Here is a 17,134-nt window from a genome sequence, read left to right on the forward strand (position 1 = left end):
GAGTCGTCGAAGGACAACGTCGCTTCGATTTTGCTTATAGGAATTTTTCTCTATCTCTCGCCTCTGTTGTCTGTTGCTGGATGTCCTATCTCTATGTGACGGGCATGTGACGACCACGTAACGGCGTCAAAATTTACAGATAGAATTGGTGTTTTAATTCTACGAAATATCGCTTAGCTTTCGTTGTATAATTGAACGATTTACGAGGTTTATTATTCTATGTAGCGACAGGTTTCACGATTGGGGGCAAAATGTAATAAAGTCTGTGTAACGATAAACGCAGACATTCGGCGAGCAACAGCAGTAAACTGACTGCCACCGCTCTCATTCTCCGTCGTCTATATTTTTCTATTTCTATTTCCGTCCAGTTTCTGTTATAGTTCGTGTTCGGAAAAAATCGAGAAGAAAAAGGGAACCTGCTTCTGTCGGTTTGTCCTTAGCATCGTGGAGAAGATCTTCTACGATGGGACCGGGGATTTTGTCAAATTTATGGGAAATTCGAAGCCACGAAAATAAATAAAATATTCGAAGCAGGCTGCTCGTAATAATTGTCAACGAACCTCTGTCTAAATTTTATTTCTTCAGTCGCGTCCACCGAGGCATACATTTGCATAAAAATCCGCGGTATACTCGTTATAACGGTCGCAAGACTTCGATTCGTATCGCGTAATTTCTTATCGTTTCTCTCGTATTGATCGTTTATCGTTCGATATCGTTCATTTGATTTCAATCCGTTTTATCGCACGTACGAACGGACATTTCCAATATCCTTCAATCTCCTTAAGTGAAACCTCAACCGGTTGCGATCGAACGTTATTTACAGAACGAGGATTCACCGGCGATAAAAAGGGGCGAACAGAGACAGAGAATGTGGAAAGAAACGGCGGTTGGAGGAGCGATGGAAAAGGGCGGCGGTTAGCGTGACCGCAAAAATCGCAGAAACGAAGAGATAACGAGCGGGGCATTAGACAATATGCGCGTCCGACGTAGGTGAAAGGTGATATTGTAGTTTACGGGCTGATGACGGCCAATTCGACCGACGAATTCAGGCTTGAAACTAGTCAAAGCCACGGGAAGAACGGACAGACCGTCGTACGTGACCCAAAATTTTGTCGTTAACCTTTTATAACGTCGTGTGATTTTTCTTTCTCTCTCTCTATTTTTTTTTTTTTATTTTTTTTTATTGAGCTTTCGTTCGAACTGTTACTGCAGCAGGCTCTGTGCAGAGTTAGTTGAACGTAGTATTGCATTACGTAGCTCGTACAAGTACGTTCGTTTGAAACTTGGATATTAGATTTTTCATAAAAATTCACGTACGTGTTCTGAGACTCTTATATCGGGAGAATAATAATATATTGAGCGAGAAAAGGTTTTACGTTGAACGAGGGAAAACCTTGCTATATGATTTTGCTCGTTACGCGTATTATCGTGCATTCTGGCGTCTGTGTCCGTGACTCGATGCAAGAAGTAGCATTGTCGGTACTTACGAAGCTGTGATAGTAGCTCGCTTGAAGATACGTTGGAAAATTCATGTGCAAATAATTCCTGACACCGAAGTTTCTGCTGTCTCGAATTTCTTTTCTGGTACAGTACGACGGAGATTCACAGCTTACGCTATTTGTTTCTTTTATGTTTTGACTTTGGTATCTTTTCCAAAAAAGTTATTTTATGCAAAATTTTGACACTCGCACGTGCAAATGCCATTATAATCGTTTCCAGATAGAGTTTCAAATTGCCGCTTTTTTATATGGAGTGTACGATTGTTTAAAAGCTCGGTACCGGATTTAACTTATTTTGGCATAAATATGACGTTGGCACAGTTGTTGCACCACAGCCACAGACTTTTCTTAGGGTCTCCTTTTGTTCCTTTAGAACTGTGATATAGTATTATGTGTATTTTAGTAGCGTGTTATCCTGATGGCAACAGATAATTCATCCGTAATGCGATTATTGGGTTTGATATTCAAATGAAGGTGGAATAACGTAATTGGAATTTTGTGCAGTATAGGTAGGTAATAATGAGAGTACATGCATAAAGAACATGTACAATTAGGTGTTAGTCTAAGGAAAATATTATACATTACTAATATACAAGTAGTGTTTTGTTGTTACTGATTATTACTATATTTCCTCAAAATAAAATAATATTTAAATCGGTTATATAGGAAGATTAATAATAACATTACATGTATGTAGAATATTTTATTATCATATATTATAGTATCATATACCTCGTTAATTACTGAATTTCCTCAATCTCAGTGATTTTTATGTACAGAATAATTGTTCTCATTATTTCCTATGTTATTCGTTGTTGGTAACAGAATGATAATAACCATCTTGCTGTTGATTTTTACGATATTTACTAGAATATATCGTAGATAAAATAGTTGCACATATAGGTGCGTGTAAAAGGTAAGCAGGTCTTTCAATCTCTTTCGAAGCACATTGCGTACGAAAGAAAGAAAAAATTGCAAAATTAATTAGGAAAATATTCAAAATTTGCTGTGTGCCGCAAGCAATTGTTCTACATTATGTAAATGCGATCTAATTATGCGGTTATTTCTGAATTATTCAATGCCTCGTTATCTGAAAATGCAGAAACAAATCAGAAATTTGAAATGTTACGCATTATACATATATTACGCAGAAAAAAAGTTACTTCGTCAACTTAGGCCAAATAAATTGACCAATATACATGCGCGGATAGTAATTTCGTGGATATACTGGACAAGTGTCCTTGAAAATCGATATCGAGGGTCTTTCGCCCCTGTGGCATGGCAGCACGCTTTCATTAGAATACGATCTTCGTGCTAACGTCCTCAGCTATCGTGACCTTGAACTTCAAATTCATTAAAAAAATCTTCATGAGTATTAAAAAAGTTCTTTCTTTGATTTGCAGTTTAAAACTTGTAAAAAGTTTACGATATCTTTTTCTAATAAATCCATGGATATGACACTTGAAGATCTATGGGCGATTATCGCGTCGATTCTGAGTCATAAAAAGCTTTTACACCTGTACCTTTAATACTATGATATCGATAATGTTGGAGGAATTCAAGTATTTTAAGTTTAGACACAGTATTAGTCCATTGTTAAAGACTTTAAATTAGCTTCTTGTCTTTTCGCTGCATTTAGTAAAGTTGGAGTTTTCATTTTGACTTTGAGACTTCGACGTTGTCGTGCGTTGACCTTGGAATATAAAGGACACGAACCTCTGATCTTGGAAGGTTAAAATTTGTGACCTGAGTTAAAAAATTCAAGATCGATACTGCTTGTATTCGAAAACTACCCGTGGAAACTGAAAGTCAATATCCTTCGAAGTATTTTTGGAAGTTCAAGATTCGAGAATTTCGACGATTGTCTAATTTGAATATAGAACGGCTCCTTTACTTGGAAGTAAATAGCTCACGCTTTATATATAATTTATTTTATTTAAAAAAATTAAATAGAGGAAATTATCTTCCTCTAGCTTCAAATCAAATTTCACGCGAGAAAGGGGAAGAAATGTTCTATTTAAAAAGGTGTGATTTAATTCGGTGCTTGAGATCGTTGCGCCACATGTTGTCTCGCGGAAGTTTTTGTAAAGTCCCTTATGGTAAAAGGATTTCTGTACAATCGGTAACGAAGGTGCACTTGTGCAAAAATAAATACGCGCATGCATATGTATATATACATATATACATATAATCATATATATATACATATATATATATACATATATAGTATATAGAGTATATATACATATATACATGTAATCACGCAACATATTAAAATGAAAACACTAAAAAGGTTACCATTCACATACATTCGTATAATAATACTATACCGCAGAATTTTATGCATTCATGGGAAATTTAAAGGTGCAGAAATGCATAGAACGAATGTAATATGCAAAAATATGTAAAATCTCCAAAGTAGAACACTCGGCATAATTTTTAATAGGTTAAACGAATCTCTATTTAAATTTTACTTCTGTACATGTATTCATAAAGATAGAAATTTGCATGAAAATCCGCAGCCTAATCATAACATACGATGGAATTTTTATATCCTAAAAATAGTACCCAATATGTTAATTGATGTTCTAATTCATTAATAAAGAAAGTATTTAGTCAATATCATGAGATATAGAATTATATGTGGACATAAATTTATAATATTTTTAAATTACGAGCGTCGCGTTAACATTTTATAATTATTCCTCGCGCGCATGCGTATTTGACGAAAACAGAGAGTAGGGGAATAGAATTTAAGGTAAGTGGGGGGAATGCCCATATACTGTTAGTCCATATACGTCTGTTATTCGAATGTTTCGTACCGCGGTCGAGTTTATTCGCGATCCAGCATAACTACTTACTTAACCGAAAATAATGCAGATTACAGGTAACACTTCTTAAGCAATTATATATGTATACTATATGGATGTTTGCAGTATGTTTGATAGCTTCTATGTTTATAAATTAATTCATTTTATATAATCAAGAAAAGTCTTCGAAGACTCCATAAGGATTTTAGATGAAAGATATTTATTACCAATGAAACTTTTCAAAATACTAATCACATAGCTACATTATGCAACGATTAAACATTTAGACGTTAGATTATCTCTATAATTTCGTTTGTTTTAATAAATTATTCAAAAAATCATTGGTAACCAAAATTTAAGCGATTAGGCCGCCATATTGTTCATAGGATTTGGCGGTTTTTCTTCCATTTCCAACACTGCGATGAAAGATATCCTAATTTGATATAGGTTATGACAAAAATTCATAAAACATAACGAATAAATATAATCGTTTTATTCAAATGTTTAGTTAAATTTGATAGTATACAGATTTGAATTTACAACGGATAACAAAAATGATATTTGGATAAAATCATAATTGTTATAAAAGTAATTCAGCTACAGGGAAGCCAAATTTCATTGAAATTAATTGTTCAGTTATTGAGAAATTAAATATAAAATTCTATACAACCTAACTTATACTAATTTTATTAGTTTTATAGTTAATAATAATTCTACAAGTCAAATTACACGTTATTGGTATTAATAGATTCTGATGCTTACTGGTAACAAGTCTGTTAATAACATTTGTTATTTCTAGATTATAAGATTCACTTGTAGGATTTCACAGTTTTTTATCAAGTAGAATAATCAGATGATTCACACTATGTAAACACAAGAAACCCCTAGTGGCCAAAATTCAGAAATTAAGAGGTTAAGAAAATAGAGTTGGCCAATTCGTCTTCAACGATAGCTCAATCGAGTCATCGTTGAAGGCTTTACTTCCCGTTCGAACCGCACAATTCCAAATAAACATGAAACTGTTTCCCAATATTTCCAGTTACGTACCATCCTAAAAGTCACACACAAACGGCGCGGGAACGCCGGAAAAAGGCGCAACAAGAAGCAGCACCAGCGATGCCAAGGCAGGCGGACGGCGGCGCAGCGTGAAGGGTTAAAAATACATATTCGATGCTCCTAATTCAATGACCGGCCGACGTACGGCGATTTACAGCAGTGCCTCGTTAACTGACCACGAGTTACCACTTTATCTGGCCAGTAATCGAGGGAGGTATGTGTATTTCTTAGAAATCTCAAGTATCTATTATTTCTCTTCTTCAATGAATGCAAGTCAGATATGCATATTTATCACGCATTACTGGTCTATTGAAACAAAAAACAGTTATTTATTAGGATGTACACTACACAAATATTAAAGTGGGAGTATATTATAAAAAATTAAAGCAATCTCGGTTTCCAAGAAAATTAACAAATTTTCTATAAAACTCTACTAAAAAGGAAAAAAGATTCCTGTAGCTAGGTTGTAGATCCTTATGTATTTATGGGAGATCTGAAGGTGCAAAAGAGCACAAAATTCATATAATTACAAAATACCTTATATTATATTATATCCAATACCAGAAGCTAATTCTATGAATTCATTTGCAGCATCCAGCGGGGATAACAGCGGCCAGGAACGGAGACGAAATCGTGGCCAGTAAACTCGGCACTAGCGTATACATGAACGGCGTTCGCCTCCGTCGAGAGGACAGTCGTTGCATTGAGCGACTCGCTGGCGAGCAGAGCGGAGGAACGCTTGAGCAGAGAGCGAACGAACGGTTTAGTGTATGGGTTGGTGGCGGCTGTTTGCCGATTCGTTGACTTGCCGGCACGGTCGGTCGGCTCGGGTCGAAGGCTGCCGCTCTCTCAGTCCGTCTCGCGACCGCGTGCTAAAGGGATGTCGTTTTACTTCTTCTTTCCGTCATTTCAATTAACTCGTCTCAAATAATCGATCCATGTACTTGCCCTTCCTCGCCGTTGCATTGCCCTTTTGATGAATTTCCAACGCGCCAAATAAATCGGTGGCGCGCACATGAGATATGTGACGTGTGTTAGACGATTCGATATTAAGAGCAACGTCGGTGACGGCAGTAAAGACCATTCTGTGGTTGTGCAAAATTTCATGGACCAGTGACAACGAGAAAGAATCGTCGGTTGTGCGACTGTTTGCGGGAAAAATCGTAGGATTTGATGCGACGAGATGGACAGCGAGGCGGACGCGGAGACCACGGCTGCCAACGCCGTGGATTCGGATGGATCCGTTAGCTGGGAGGACTTTTTCGGTGAGTTTGTTTTCTTTGATGTGTCTATTCCTTTGTATGTTCTCTGGCGATCATGAAACTTGTTTAAGTTAGAGGTTTGAAAGAATTGAATTTATCTTTTAGATTGTTTCATGTGGTCCTATAGTAATAGGACAGTATTTTTGCAGAATAGATATAGCGCAGTTTATACTAATTTTGATAAGGATCCCGGTTATCTTTCCCTGGTAAATTTATGATTTGTTAAATAGGAAGTAATTATTATTCTGGTATGTGTTATCAGGTAATAGTTCAGAGAAAGAAGAATATTAAAATGATTCACGAAGATTTGTTGCATTCAACTGCAATTATAAAATGAATAATGAATATGGTTCTTCCCAATTCATTTTCGTAAATAAAATTCTTTTGATTCTGTTTTTGTAAGTCACGTGTAAGATACATCATTGATTTTGAAAATAGTCTGAGATATTTGAGATTTCTTACAAGTTACTTACAAAATTTATATTCACGGGAAAGATTCAAAATACAAAGATCAGTATTTTATAAAATATTTTGTTCCATAACAAAAAGATACATTTTATATTTAAACGTAAAAGTTAAACATTTCCAACAATATATAGACTAGACTACATTCATAATCACCAGCGCACATGTTTTCAGAGCTATATATATTATACAAATGTATATATAGGTACATAATCTGTGTATACGCGTGTGTACTGTGTTTTATCTGTGATGATGTCTGATATCTGACTATAGTGACGCCAATATATGTACTTTGATAGATTGTAGAGATATATACTTTTTAAGTTGACATAAAACAATAGAGAATATGGATGATCGTGTTCTTTTAATTCTATGGCTTCGATATCGTTCCTTAAGTTTGTCGATGAGTAACAGTTTTCAGGTTTCTACAATGTAGTTTGAAGTTTGACGTTAGCTGCGCGCCGGTTCTTTATCGCTGGCATGTGCGTGGTTATTATTTGCTTGTACGTGGACGTTGTTACGAAACGATAAACAATGCAAGTAAAACGTGGGCTTTACTAAGAGGAAAATAGCATTTTAACCCTCCGTGTGCAAACTTTTCTTTTTGCTAACACCATGTGCAACATGGAACGTTTAGGATCCAGATCGTGTTTCTAACCTATCACAGGCTTTCAAAAAAATCCAAGAAAATTCACAGCTACTTATTAATATTTCTATTACAATATCTAATAGGTTTCCACGTGAAATATTTGAAATATTTGTTTACGAAAGACTGAAATTTAAATAAAATTATTTGTCCTACATTGGATATAGAGGGTTTAGGTTAAATTTGGTATAAAGTAAGGCGCGAAATGATATTGCGTTTCGTGTCAGTAATAATTCACGAACGGTAGCAAAAAGAAACCGCCAATCATGACCGCTTGTAAACGATCGTCGCGTGTTTATTGTCTCTAATGCAATCGCGCGTCCTCTTTCGAGTGGATAATTCGCCTCGTTGGTTGTCTTGACGAGGGTAACGCGATACCAGACGAACTGTTGAAAACAGAAAAAAGAAATGATGGTTTAAATCGTTGTGTTCGACGAATCGAATTTAAGAACATTAAAATATGAAGAATCATAGATAAGACGGTGCTTATTTGATATATCAACATAAAATGAACAAGTCAAAAACTGTGGATATAAAAATGGAGATGGAAATAATTTTTAACTAACTTCTGACCTAACCTAGACAAGTTTAAAGTAAATTTAACGTGATTTATTGATGTAAGAAAGAGAGTAACCTACGTTGATATATCAAACTAACTTATGTCCATATATCAAACTAACCTATTGATATATCAAACTAACCTGTTGACATATCAAATACTAGTCGGTAGAACTTTATGACTTTAATTACTAAATCAACTTCGCAATGTTGAGGTCGGAATATTTTTTTTATTTTTATGTGAGATTTTTATATAAGATTTCAGGAATATTAAATACGAAGAACAGCAATCGAAATTGAGTCTATGCTTTTATTTGGACCAAATGGATTTGTGTAGTCAGTCAGTTTGACAATATAGAGGTTAGGTTAAAATATTTTTATTATTGTCAGATAGGGATTATAGCAAGCTCTTTATTTCATTTTAAGTCCTTCTCCCTCCGCCATTTTTCTATTTTCAGATTATTTTCTCCTTTGTTAGGTCGATAGTCCCAAGCCTCAAAGACTTTAATCAGTCAATGATTACAGCATAAAAATTTCGAACAGGATAATTAAAAAGATTATCTTTGTAATTGAGGTTTAAGAGCAGTAGAGTAACAGATAACATGAGATATGAAATAATTTTTCAGGAAAAAGTAACAATATGGTAGATACACAAGTATTCTACGTTATCATTTGTTGGAATCATAGCATACGCGTATATTTAATTATATGCTTTTCAAATTATTTTTTATCTTAGCATACGTTGTTGGTGAGGCAAAAATTGCTTACTTCTCGGAATTTCGAACTCTTTCGTTGCAGTTTTCAGCACTGTGGACAGATTGGAATTTGCTTCTCTATTTTCTGTGTCAGCATAATGCTTCAAATTAGCGATACCTATGGATGAATTAATTCGCACGATTAGTATACAATTAGTGCAAACTACGTTTTTTCCAACGTGTATCAAATTTAATATTTCATTTCTTCTCGCACCAATTGAAAAGTGCAATCCATCCTTGTCTACGGTCTTTGTAAATTTGTATAAAAATCGCGAAGAAAAATGTAAACAGAGAATTGTATTCCTGGAACTGTAAAATCAAAGAAGTGTACGCGAGATTGATAACAGCTATTGCGAACATCGATACTATCAATCGCAACGAGTACATTGGCAAGTATTGGTTCGATAAAATTATCAATGGTTCTCAACCGCGCGTGTGCTCTCAAGATGACGGCGTTCTCATTAACACGAACAAGATAAAAATTACAATATCACATCCATTTTATTGCGCAAGAGAACTAGTTCAGCGAGAAAATATCATTTTCAATGTTGATCGATTTAAACATCAATTTCTAATGAAATTATGGTTTCCGTAAGTTAAAAATAAAAGAAGGTATACCTTTGAATTGAAAACCCAGAGACATGAAGGCACATATTTCTCATCGCACACATTATGAAATATTTTAGTTTGCATTCTGAAATTTCCTAAGAAATATTACAATGGTCATCGATATCGTATCGCAAAGATAACAGGTTTCTGTTGTAACTTTTTTCTCGGTTGGATCGAAGGAAGCGTCGAAATAGAAAGTTTTTAAAATAGAAAATGATTCACATCTTATTTTCATGTAAGATTTCGAAACACTAGGAATAGCAAATATGAAAAATCACGGTTAAAATTATCTAAAATCTATAATTTTATTTAGCGTAGTCGATTGACGTGACAATGTTGGGACTACGTTAAAGTAATTCTACGTAGTCAATTAGACCAGGAAATTCTCACAATCGATTCTTTTGTAATCTTCGCAAGATTATAAATTATACATATATCGTTAAAATAATCAGGGAACGCTAAGAAATAGAAGTTGGTGCGAGACGTTGGAACGAAGATGGTAAACGATATTGTGCACTTTTTATGATTGTATTGGGAAATACAATATCCCATAAATGGAAATTTAGATTCAAATTACATTTTTGTAAATTTAACTTTGTTCCGATTCTGCTTCTGTTTCGGCCAGTTATCTTAGCGTAACCCGTAGCTTCTTCTTCTTCTTCGTTTCGCCTGTTTTTCACTGTGTTGATAAAATCGCGTGCCAATAGCGTGTATGTTATTGCGCGAGTTACATCGCTAGCCGGATAAGAGAGAAACTATTGGGAAAAAGGTATATCGATACCAATTAAGGATTTCCCTAAAAGAAACAGAGCGATAATCAACTTTGCTTACTTTCTACTTGTAAAAACCGACAATAAATATCGCTTTGCTCTTTCTCTTTCCCTCCTTCATTTTCTTCCACACTGCTCAACTAACATTTCATTTTATTTAATATTCCAGTTTCCGCAAAAGTAACAAAAGTCTTCAAGGTAAAAAACACATAGGAAAAGGATAGACAGATCTCTTCAAACCTTGTTGGGCTAACAACATCGAATTAAATCAAATAAACGAAATTATCGAATCCAGTTGCAATTAACATTTACGATTTTGCATAAACGGACCGAATTTCACGCAATTTTATTCCTACCTATGATATTTCCATTATCAGTTCGCTTATTTCTTCTCCCTAATTGTACGTCATCTAATAGCCATACTGAGAGTTTAAAATCCAAGAGGATGCTCAGACGTTCACTGTATATTGACGGTATTTCCAGATCTTCAACGTTCATCGTGAAAATCTTCCGCAGCGAATTTCGTAGGCGAAAATGTATCTCTTCTTATAAGCCACTGCCTTTACTTTATTCTGTCCTCCCTTGGTTTCTTCATTCACAATGCTGAAATAACAGTAACACGAGTTTTCTGTTCGAGCGAACGCTAACTCGAAACCGAACGTATCGTCAACGAACGTTAAACTATTAACGTTAAATTATGAGAAACATGCGGTTCGTTGATGTGTTTCCATATTATTTATTCGTTAATATTTATCGACAAGCCGCAGTGACGCTGAAAACTTTCAGACGTTGACAGTATCTGCTGCTTCTTTCGACTATTCCGTAAATCGTAGACGATCTCACGATCACTGGTAGAGGGGCGGCGCAAGATGAGAGTAGCTCGTCGACTCTGTGATCTATCAGCGCGCGGAAATTTCTGATTTTCAGTTGCACGCTACGGCGAAGCGCGCCTCGTTGTTGCGCTGACCTGCGCGCGCGCGCGCGCCATAGTCACGAAGAGGACGCTGCTACTAGCGAAACAAGTGTGGCGAACTTAAGGATGCGACGCGGTGCACAAAAAACTGCTGCTCTGCCGGATGTAGCTTAGAGAGCGTCGTCGCTTTCCTCGATTCGCTTACGTGTACACTGACGCTCATAAGTAGACTGCGGATTTTTCTGTAAATTCCTATTTTTCGGCATATAACGAGAAAAGGTAGAACGTCTGGAGGAAATTGTATTATCTGGCAGGTATCGCAGAGAGACCGCTGTAGTTTGGATATTCCGCGAACGTCTCGTATTACGCGGATTCTGTGCAGCTTGCGAATTTCCTATAAATCCAAATTATCCAAATCCGCGTTACTTGTTCGCGAATATAGCGCGTGTAATTTCGTCGATTTTTATTAACAACATAATGAAGCTTTTAATTTTCTTACTAAGCGCGTATGAATGAGCCGTTTGAAAAGCCCTACGTCCAGTCACGCCCGATTGTTTTAAATTGTCGGGTTTAAACGTGTATTATGTTTCGCGATATTTCTTTTCACTTTTTGCTTTTCTAGATGAGCGATATTATTCATTTGATATAATTGGCGCAAAATTGTTTAATTTAATTGCGATCCATTGACTGTCTTCTGTAGTACGTTTCAAGTGAAATAATGGGGGTTGTTTAAAAAAAATAGTCAAGGAAGAAATAGGAGTTTACCGATCAAATGCGATATGTATTTACTTGTTACATGTACTGAGATTAGTATCTTCTCGTTCTATGAAATTTTTTCTTTTTTTTTTTTGTTGGTTCGTTTATCTTTTTTTTCTAAATCGTTTATTTGCATTAAATATACGTTCCGTCGACGTATGAAACGGTTTTAAATATCGTCGCTATTATCGATCACGATGGTTTCTCAGTCAATTTGGAATATCCTTCCTTATCTTATCTGAAGCTTGACAATCAGGCGAGCCGCGTATAATGAGCTCCTTAAAGCAAAAAGAACAGCTCCGTAGTGTTTGACGCTTATAAATGTCTCGAGCATTTTATTGCATATTAACTTTCAAAAACAAATTTTATCACGTCGTAATATTCTACGATAGCCTTAATAAAGGATAAAACCGTGCCGAGTCTTCCTGCCTGTAATTTTCCAACTATATTACCTTATATTATATAACTATCGTAATTATATACCTTTATATTTGGATGAAAGTTAGTAAGTGGCTGTATATTTTTGAGCGGCAGTGTATACTAGCGTCTGTATCCGCGCTCGTGCACAAAATGTGTGCGCGTGTGTCACATGTATTCCCGTTCTCGTGCACGCCCAAAAATCGAGCAACCGACTCTCTGGTTCCGTCTGGATTTTTATAGGACCAGACTAGCCCCGGAACTGCTTAAAATTCGACCGAATAAACGAAGCATCGTCGCTTGGCATCGTTAAAGCGGTTTCCATAATATTTCTTTTACCTGTTTCTGTCGTATTAACGGATAGAGTAAATTTGTCCTATTTCTTTTCTTTTTTTATTTTTATTTTTTAAAGGGTACAATAGTTGATTTTTCATCCTACGTGTAAATGTTATACTGTTTTCTGAGTTTCGCGTTTTCAGTAAATCTGCTTCCTTTATTTTGATTTCTCTTCTCTATCTTCTGTTCGAGCCAGCTATTTTCACGTAATCTGCAGTTTCCACTACGTTTTACCTACTTTTCATTTTCTTAATACCTAAATATACATTTGACAATACTATTCACGCGGTATATTAATTTTTCATTAAGGCAATGTTTCCAACGAATGTCTCCTAACCTCTACGTATGTGTATATATTTTTTGGAAATTTTACTACATCGTGTACATACTACAAATATCCCTATTACTACTATTACTACTACTACTACTATTACTACTACTACTACTACTACTACTACTACTATTACTACTACTACTACTACTACTACTACTACTACTACTATTACTACTACTACTACTACTACTACTACTTACATCACAATCGTATCTCGTTCCAATTTTGTTATTAAATCACGAAACTCGTGTATCGTGTTCTTTTCTACTTCTTTTCTTCTTCACCGTTACTTTTGACATGGTTTTGTTAGCGTTTTACGGAATTGGCGAACTCAGGCTTATTCTTTCCTTCATTTTCTTACGTTCGAATGCCACGGGTATATACTTTGCGTTGTATTAATCGCGTACGTGTTCATAATAACAATAATAACAATAAGCGTAAATAAAACTATCCTTTTAACACAGATCATGATCCACTATGAAAATAGGCATTTTCTCGATCCGTTAACATTCCTGGTGGATCGTCCCGTTGACAAATAACATTCCACCATGTGACACCTGGGTCACAATACCTACGGCCCTGTCCTCGTGTGGGCTTAGTAAAGCGTGGGCGTGTCATGCTCCTCCGGCTGCATTTGTAACGCCAAGTGCCTGCGCCGCGAATATATAGACTCATAGGTGCATCTACAGGCTGATTCACATCGCCTCCATTAATCCTGCGTTTCGAAGCAGATGAAGATAAGAGGGAATATTATCTCTAATGCTTATTGCGGGCTCATTTGTAACCGCGGCTTAAGCAATACGATTTATCCTTCCTTTATTGTATACAGGCTGATTCACATTGTATTTCAGATAATGCGTGTATTGCGTATCTTTTATGCTGCACAAATTTTAACTAAGATTCTGTTGTTGTTGAATTTAGTGATTTCGTTAATCGTACGTCGACTACAGCGGGCTCAATTTTGATGGCCCATCTTTGGGTTATCGTTAACGTTGCAATAATTTTGGATAACGTTTGGCTGCTTTTGTCGATTGTATTAATTTTTTTTATCAACTACAGTGTATTCAACGGTGATCTTCCCAATCGTTCGTCGACTATAGCGAGCTGAATCTTGATGGTTCACTTTTGGATGATCGTTAACGCTAAAACAATTTAGAGTAACATCTTGTTACTTTCATTAATCTTATTAATCTTGTATAAGCTGGTATATGCTAGTGGTGATATTATTAATCGTCTGTTGACTACAGCGAGTTCAATTTTCATCGTTAACGTTAGTATATTTTTAGAACTATATCTTGTTGCTTTTCTACATCCTATTGATTTTTTATAAATTACAGTATACTCAGTGGTGATTTTGTTAATTATATACCGACAATAGCGAGTTTAATTTCATTGATTCTACGTTATTGCATTACGATTAACGTTAGAAAAATTCTCCACGATATTTTATCACTTTTACATTGCTACGGTACATTCAATTTTGGTGACCCACAATATTTCAAGGACGAAACTAAACATATAACTTTGCGGCATATTTTCAACCATTACAGTCACACTATCTCTGCATCTTAAAAATTTCTATCTTTCTGCTCTATTATCTCCGCGTAAAAATTCGAATTTAATCTCGCTTTTACGTACATAGGTTTCATCCATACTTGTAAAATGAGTCACCTGGATACGCAGCTTAGGAATTACGCCTTTACTGCATCGTGTTTAGAAAGAGCTCTTTCATAGATCTTGTCACACGCGCGGGATTAAGTGTACCTATTTCTCGTCATAGTTTGTATAGCACCGTGTGTACAGTTTCGTTGGACAAATTCGGTTAGCCTTGCTGCGCTCCTCTTAATCTAAATTCCCTATGTTTTAATCTCGTCTCTGTCTCCATTCAACAACGGGGTTATACAACCGGAGAACATTTTTAGAATAAAGCTGAAACGAGAAACCAATAACTAGATTGTGGATTCTTGGACAAAAATGATGTATTTTCATGAATAGTATTTTTTATTATTTCTAATATTCATATTTCCACATTTTTGAATATTAATTTTTAATTAAATGCTGCAGATTTTTTATGAACGCATGAAAATTCACTTCTGTTTATTACGGGACTAACAAAATTTCGATGTCCTTGCTACAGTGCGTATAGTGCATTTTCATAATTTTATAGTTATGAAAATTGGCTATAGGATTCTCCTGAAAAATATTCGCAACAAGGTTAAACAGAGAGATCTGCTGGATGGAGCTCACACGGAACAGACAACCTGTATCGCGCGATGTGGGAACAAGTGGGCGACACATAGAGCGGAGGACGATGGGTATTTGTGTGGCAATAAGGTTATGGTGGAAGGAAGCTGACGTGACAGTCTCGTTTGTCCGTCTTCCTGACGGATATCTACATAAAACGAATGTTACAGCAGCAGTTTGGACATAGGGAATTTTTCTTGATTGATCGATATCGAGTTGGTCACTTGATAGATTTTTCAGATTTGTGACTAGACTGGGGATGTTTATGATGGTTGGTAGAATGGTTATGCACTTACATAGGGAATTTAAAATTGTACAAACGCACATAGAACGAACATAATATTTGAAAGTATATATAACATTCGAAATATCTAAAGTATCGTACTCTCTATGGTGTTGGTAATAGTATTATATTTATCATAATTGTTACACCTTTTAATAATTTCTATAATAGCGTCTGAGATAAATGCCTCGTTAGTTTCATTACTTTAATTGGTCTCGTAGAAATATAAATTTGCACAAGTCTATCTGACGTTCGATCGTAACACGTATAGAAAAATTTTCTAGTAACTTTATCGTCTTCAACGTGGACAACACGTGGTTCGTTGTACCACTGTTTCAGTAAGCCTCTGTATTTTCAATTTTTCCTAATGGTCTACAATTTAGTAATCTTTGTAGTAACATGCTTCTCTCCAATTTAGTCATTTTTGTAATAACATGCTTCTCTCCAATTTAGTTACTTTTGTAACAACATTCCCCTGTTCAATTCTGTAACTTTTTGCAGTAACATTCCTCTCTTCGATTTTCCAATTTCTATAGTAATTTTCTTTCTGCGATGTGCGATCAGCGATGAGGTTTTCCCACCGCGTCTTGTTAGGGAATTGAGAATTAAGTTCGGTATGCTGATAATTGGATCTCGTTACGCGCGGCGTACTACAACACAAGCACGTGTTAAAGTTCGGAAGCCTTACATATGAATATTCCATGGAAGGAGACGCGAGGTTTACCCTCTATCAGCAAAGGGTTATTCGAACCCTTAATGAGGCACCTGTATTGCGTTTCTATGGGATGCTTCTATATACAGGGTGTCTCGCCTAACACTCGCTGCTCAAATTTAGAATATCTCTTTGGTAAATAATCAATCAACGTTTCAAATCGATCAAACATCGTTATTGAACAGTAACGATCGACACGACAATAATCGATTATTGATCCTTCAATACAAGACCAGTTTTCATTATGCCTAGCTACAAATATACAAGACCAGTTTTCATTGCGCCTAGTCATAAATATAAAACCAGTTTCCATTGCTCGAACTAACCTTAAAATAAAGGACGGTTAAACGGAAATAACTATTTTTCGCGATACTGCTTGTGCATTCGACAGTTGGTCCTTGAACTTAAGGCTACTTTTTATGAGATATACGCTAAAACTATTAAAATAGTAAGAAACTTGAGGATAATTTGCTTTAAGAGTGTGCGTTGTTACAGATACAAGAGATTTGATCAAATTAACCTCCAAATACAGTGGAACGGTGGCAGAAAACTGTCATTTCTGCGATATTATTACAAATTCTATAATTGTATACTTTACAAAATACCAAGTGTCAGTGTTTCCATGGAAAGTGTGCTTCGAAGTTGTGGACATGAGATGAAACAGGGAGAAAGTGAAAACTCATTTTCTCCAATGCTATCGCATTTGAAA

General features: G+C 35.7%; 1 protein-coding gene across 1 annotated transcript in view; it reads left to right on the top strand.

The window, feature by feature from the left end:
• Window positions 1–5,348: 5,348 nt before the first annotated feature.
• The window catches only part of GEFmeso (Guanine nucleotide exchange factor in mesoderm), a 93,838-nt gene continuing 82,052 nt past the window's right edge, over window positions 5,349–17,134 (top strand). The window contains exons 1-2 of the mRNA XM_033343563.2: window positions 5,349–5,579; window positions 5,957–6,630. Of these exons, the coding sequence (XP_033199454.2) occupies window positions 6,549–6,630 (82 nt within the window). The 5' untranslated portion in view covers window positions 5,349–5,579; window positions 5,957–6,548. The remainder of the gene's footprint in view (window positions 5,580–5,956; window positions 6,631–17,134) is intronic.

This window comes from Bombus vancouverensis, chromosome 13 (assembly GCF_051014615.1).
Source record: "Bombus vancouverensis nearcticus chromosome 13, iyBomVanc1_principal, whole genome shotgun sequence".
Taxonomy (NCBI): domain Eukaryota; kingdom Metazoa; phylum Arthropoda; class Insecta; order Hymenoptera; family Apidae; genus Bombus; species Bombus vancouverensis.